This window comes from Eublepharis macularius, chromosome 8 (genome assembly GCF_028583425.1).
Source record: "Eublepharis macularius isolate TG4126 chromosome 8, MPM_Emac_v1.0, whole genome shotgun sequence".
Lineage (NCBI taxonomy): Eukaryota > Metazoa > Chordata > Lepidosauria > Squamata > Eublepharidae > Eublepharis > Eublepharis macularius.
Genome location: NC_072797.1, coordinates 142,154,471 through 142,160,470, shown reverse-complemented (window position 1 = coordinate 142,160,470; position 6,000 = coordinate 142,154,471). Strand labels below are relative to the sequence as shown.

General features: G+C 48.5%; 1 protein-coding gene across 2 annotated transcripts in view; it reads right to left on the bottom strand.

The window, feature by feature from the left end:
• Nucleotides 1-878: 878 nt before the first annotated feature.
• THEGL (theg spermatid protein like) overlaps nucleotides 879-6,000 on the bottom strand; it is a 47,955-nt gene continuing 42,833 nt past the window's right edge. For both annotated transcript variants that reach the window (XM_054987200.1, XM_054987201.1), the window contains 3 exons: nucleotides 2,974-3,105; nucleotides 1,367-1,542; nucleotides 879-1,057 (listed from right to left, as the gene is read on the bottom strand). In XM_054987200.1, the coding sequence (XP_054843175.1) occupies nucleotides 943-1,057; nucleotides 1,367-1,542; nucleotides 2,974-3,105 (423 nt within the window). In that variant the 3' untranslated portion in view covers nucleotides 879-942. The remainder of the gene's footprint in view (nucleotides 1,058-1,366; nucleotides 1,543-2,973; nucleotides 3,106-6,000) is intronic.

Sequence of the window (6,000 nt, the reverse complement as noted above, 5' to 3'; positions counted from 1 at the left end):
ACTGTATGTTGCTTAATTTGTTGTTAGCCCTTAGGAAGGAGCAATTAAAAACCCCCGAAGTACATTAATAAATACATCCATGCAGAAAATGTTTACTATGGCTGCTCCCACACGGACATCGTTGCCAAACTGGAAGCCTTCTTCTGAGCATCCACAGGGCAACCCAGGGCTGGCCATTTTCCAGGTTTCCCCTTGATTTGCTGTGATCTTTTTTGAAAGGAAGGGGCAGGCTGGCCCTTTACTTGGGTGTGAGAGGCAATCTTGGCAGGTCTCTGCCCTGGGGGGGGGGGGCTGCCTGCCGAGAGACATTGCCTGTTCCCTAATGAGGCCAGGGAGGAGAAGCCCAGCAGGGTCTGACTTGGCCTGGCCAGCTCAGGCACAATCCACCTCGTGGGGAGGGAGCATGGCAGCACACTGATCCCCTCAAGCTGGCTCTTGGCCCTCCATCAGGTGAGGAGGCACAGTGGCAAGAGGGGCACGGCCCTTTTCCAGGGTCATTTTGGCCTCCAAGTCCCACCCCTACACGGTAGCTTTCTTCACCTGTTTCTGGCTCCCCCCTCCCCCCCCCAGGATTCTCAGCTTGTTGCTTCAGAAATATAACGTGGAACGAGAAGCTATGACAAATTAAGGTAATTCAGAGCTAGATGCCGCAGTCCTCATTTTATCATCCGCATGAAGTGATATTAATTTCCCAGGCAAAGAGACCCCCCGATTCCTCCCTCCCGTCTCAGCTCTTCCCCTTTCCCTCCCTAGATCATTTCTGATTTAAGGAGAGCTGTAGATCAGTTTCTGTGAGGGCTCAGCACGAGGCCAAGCCTACTTGCAAACAGGACAGAGCATTTGTGAAGTGTCAAAGAAACCAAGTCAAAGAAGCAACCTCTGGTTTTTTAATTTAATTATGAGTAGATGGCAGAGATAGTTAGAGGCCTCTGGGAAAAGGGCTCAGCGCATGATCGGTTCTGCTAGCTTTTTGACCCGATCCGTACAGACGGCCTTCTTAGCAGTCTCCTTCACGGTAAAGGCTTCCGGGTTGAATTGTACAAAGTTGGTGGGGGCCCTGCAAAACAAAGGGACAAAGCAAACAGCTGCCAGTCTGAATAGCATTCTTTTTTTACCAAGGGGTGACAGTATTAACAATGACATTTGATTCAGCCGTCATACCCCCTGGGCAGGGGTTAGGATCACTACTTATTTATTTATTTAGCAGACATTTATATACTCCACCTTGCTCCCAGCACAGTCAAGGCAAGGGAAGATTAACAACAGCAAATACAGTACAAAAAAAGAAAAAAAGAGGTCGTGAGGACCAGGCACCCAGTATCAGCACACACCGGACCCCTGCATTGAGCAGTCCTGGGAAGCCCACCTTCTGGGAGGCTGAGCAAGTTCCTCCATCCTCAGCGAAGCCGCTGCCTTCCTTGCTGCTAGTGACACGGGCCACTGAGCATCACGGTCAGGGGAACACTCGGTGGGGAGCGCTTTGGGCCTAGCAAGTTCTGCTGTCCTGGGACTTGCGACTGCTTGAAGGGCGGCTGGGTTTACCTGCAGAAGGGAGTATTTGGTTTTGAACAGTTTACCAGCAGGTCCAGTCCAATTTGTTTGATCTATTTAATCCAACATAGGGATTCAGTCCAGTATATCTACAGTGAAACTAGATTCCACGCTAGGCCATTGTTACCCTGCGCCCCGAAGAAGACAAACCCTGAAAACAAGGCCTTGCCCGAGGCTCTCTGGCACGCTCGAGCCATTCAAGCGCTCACCCAAGTCCCTCTTGCTGCCTTTATCCAAACCACCGTTGCAGCCAAGCCATCCAGGCACCTGCTTGCGGTGCCACAACCAAGCCCCCAGTGCACTGCAAGGTCTGGACTAATTTCTAGCAGCACAGGAGGTGCCTGGCATCCCTTCCTAGGCGTGCACGGCTGCCTCCGGGGTCCAGGCCAAGGCCTTGAAGAGGCAGAGGAAGGGATGGGGAAGGAGACATGGCTCGGAGCAACACAGTTCCTTAAACCGGCCCCACATCCGTATCTATATGGTCACACAACAGGGTGGGTTGCGGTGGGAGAGAAGACCTGGGTGGTGGTTGGCTGAAAGGTCCTAGCATCGCAGAAAGGCAGGTCAGGGAAAACCGTCTCTACCAGCCTGGATCTCAGGCTGCAACAGGGCTGAGCTTAGGGTTGCTGGCCTTCAGGCAGAGTCTGGAGATCTCCCAGAATTACAGCTGATCTCCAGACTGCAGGGATGGGTTTCTTGGGAGAAAATGGCTGCTTTGGAGGGTGGACTCTACAGCATTATAGCCCTGAGGTCCCTGCCCTCTCCAAATCCCACACTCTCTCGGCTTCACTCCCCAAATCTCCAGGAGTTTCCCAGCCTGGGATTGGCAGCCCTAGCTGAGCTGCACAGATCTTGAGAGAGAGAGGAGAGAGAGAGAGCGGAAGGGCTGGAAACAGAAGGGTCAGAAAGAGCAGGAGGGACCTCGCCTTGGCCCCTGGCCGTCTTGCCTGAGAACTCAAAGCACCTGCCCCAGTTCACCAGGCCCAATGAAGCCCCAGCCTCTTCAACCCTTGCCCGGCTGAGCTCCTGGTCTTGGCATTGCTGCTTTTCGTGTACTTGACTTCCTGCCTGTTTTGCACCTTCTGCCTCTGGCCCCTCTGAGTTTTGGTGGCACTTGAAACCTGGCCTTTGCTCACCCTTCATGGTGCTGTTCATCGGATCCCCTTGGACTAACAGCTGGCTCCCCCATCCCTACCCTGGGACCCTGAAACCTGACCACCATCTGCATGGCCTCCAGAAGAACACTAGGAACATTCCATGACATCACAATAGTGCAACCAATGCCTAGAGCGCAAGCCAATGGCATCAAGCCCGTAACTGAATAAGAAACAATTGCAGCTGAACTGATAACAATTCATCTCCGGGTAATCCAGATATTAAAGAACCTCTCCAATCCCAAGAATATTAAAGTAATGGGATTACTTCTCGGACAGGCGCCTCCATGTATCGGTTGTCATAGCAGAGGATGCTCTTCTTGATTATGGGCTGGGCGAGACGTTTGGTCCGTGCAGATGCTGCAGCAGTCAGGGCAGCCTTTGTAACTTGTGTTTCGGACTATAAGGGGCAAATCAGCTGGTCAGTAAGATGCTCTTTACACTTTAGATCCCCATCAGCCCCCAAACAGGCACCTCAAACTCATTCTTACAAATTGTTATAACCAGGGCTTTTTTTCTGGGAAAAGAGGTGGTGGAACTCAGTGGGTTGCCCTCAGAGAAAATGGTCACATGGCTGGTGGCCCCGCCCCCTCCCAGAGGGGAGTTGAGATTGCCCTCTGCACTGCTTGGTGGCACAGAGGGCAATCTCAACTCCCCTCTGTCTGGAGATCAGGGGGCGGGGCCACCGGCCATGTGGCCATTTTCAAGAGGTTCCGGAACTCCGTTCCACCACGTCCCTCCTGAAAAAAAGCCCTGGTTATAACAGTGCAACTTCCTTAATGATCAAAAGGTGAAATTCTCTTCACAAAATTAGAGCAGCCTTCTCAGCAACTCTTTTATAGTCTTACCTTTATGAGGTCCGGGACAGCAGGAGGGTCACCTGAGGTGCACAGCAAAATACAGTCCAGTATCCCACCTTGCTGCTCAGCCAAATCTGAAGCTTTCCTCCAGCCCAAGGAGCCTCTGCCCCATGGGATGGTAGGATACAAGCCCTTGGAACGGCCTGGAGGGGTGCGATCAAGGCCCCTCTAGCCCAGCATCCTGCTTCCAACGATGACCTGCCAGATGCCTCTTGGCACTTCCAACAGGACCCCCAAGGGGATGGCCAGCCCCTATTGTTTCCCCAAGGCATGTGGTAGTCACTCCAATGCTGGCTTCCAAAAGACACATTTAGCTATCCTGGCCAACAGCTGCTGCCAAATCCTGCCTCTATGAATTGGTCTAATCTTTTTTTTTTTTTTTTAAAGCTCATAGCCATGACCACAATTTGAGGCAGTGAGTTCTAAAACTTAATGAGGTGAAAGAAAAGGTATCAAGGAGGTGTCTTTTGAGTGTCCTGAGCCTACTGTGAAACTCTTGCCCCTAAAATATTCATTTCTTTCCTAAAATATTGATGCTACAACTTTCTCTGAAGACCCTGTCCCCAACTGCCACTCAAGAGGCTGGGGGAGCGGCTAATAGTGTGGGCTTTTTGATGTAGGGCTAATGCGTGACATCGCTTCCAGCACAAAACCAGAAACGACGTCTTTACATCAGCTCTGGGACTCTAGTGGCGATGCTGTCACTTCCAGGTCCATGCAAGAAGAGCATGTTCTTGCTCCCCAAGTTCTCCTGCTCTTTACACTTGACACACTGAATACTCAACGTGCTCGTACCAAGTCATCCTGGCTTCTTGGGCCAGAGGAAAGTTTTAAACTTTGCTGGGTGGAGACAGGTAGGATCCAGGCCAAAGCCTTTGGGCATTTCTCCACTACTGCTCCCCTTCCAAAACACTTTTGTTGAGTAACATAGCACACTTAAGTACACGAAATATCAAAAAAATAATTGTGATCACTCACACACATACTGTTGCAAGTTCCATTCTCTGCACAACTTTCAACCATAATGAATCTAATCAGTAAGTATCTCTAGTTTGTTGACAGGCCGTTAGTTTCACCACTGTGTGGGATTCTTTTACTTTCATCAGCCAATCACGACTTTTGGACCTAAATTTTGCTTCCAGTTCCTAGCAAAGACCAATCTGGCTGTAGTACTCATATACGAAGCCTGAAGATTTTTAGGCGTGTCAACTACACAATTTAACAGTAAGATCTCTGGCTTATAGGGAATCTGCCTCTCCAAATCTGAGTGATATGATTTCTACCGCTTGTTTACTGGAAATTACTGTTGCCCATTTACATGTCCACCATTTCCATGTGGGAAATGTCTGCCTTCTCTTATCTCACAAAATCCGCACTTACTCCCTGTTTCATAGATCTTTGTAAGCCTGAAAGGGGCTAGGTGCCATTGAGAGAGATGTTGCACAGCGTGTATATTGTCTGGGTAGACATGCTCACCTGCTACCTATTAAGTATATTTGTTTTATTATGTACACATTTTTATTGTATTGAAAAGAATAATAAGTGTATTGTATAGCTGAGGCAGTAATATTTAATGACGATGAATTCTCTAACAACCACATGCGCTGATTCACTAGACAAGCAAATAGACCTTCCCCTTGTATTCTGTAGGGATGAAAACATGACACTCTTTGATACTGGTATTTATGTGTTAAAGTGGAATGAATTGGAAATATGCTAACTGTTGTACTTTGCTGTAAATGAGATAAAACAGAGAAGCCTATGAAGAAGTGAATCATGAAATGGGATGGAATATTTATACCGGCAAAGCCCGAAGGCGGTATCTTTGTGAGTTGTGACTTCTCCTATGAGTATACAGCATCATCTAAAGGATTACCTTACTTTCCTGAAAAAGGGACTTTGATCTGTGCTGAAACATTCAGTCTTTTGAAAATCCTCTTTGGATCAACATATTGACTTTTAGGAGTTTTTGTACACCTGTTGGATTGTTATATGATATTTGTATATGATATGTATATTTATTGACTCATTTATTGATTGTATTGATATTGGAGTTTCATGAATTGTTATAATTATAGTTGAGCACTGTTTGCGCTTTAATACTTAAGTCATTGTATGGGTAGTGATTGTTTTACTCTGGGAAAGGTTTCCTCTTGGGCGATACTTCAGGGACTTGACAACCCCTGACCTGCTTGGTCAGGGGCAAAGGACTGAATGCGAGTGGACATTGTGCTCTTATGTTAGAACTCTGGTGTTAGGGGTCGTGGCTGCCGCCTCTCTCACAGTCCTGAGAAAGCATGCAGAGGCTGCCCCCCCCCCCGGCCTTATCTGTCTGTCTCTAGCTCTCAGCCTGAGAAGAAGAACCCTGGTCATGGATACATAACCTTGGAACGCCTGAACTTTCTAAAACATCCTCTCTGCTTTCATTCCTAGTT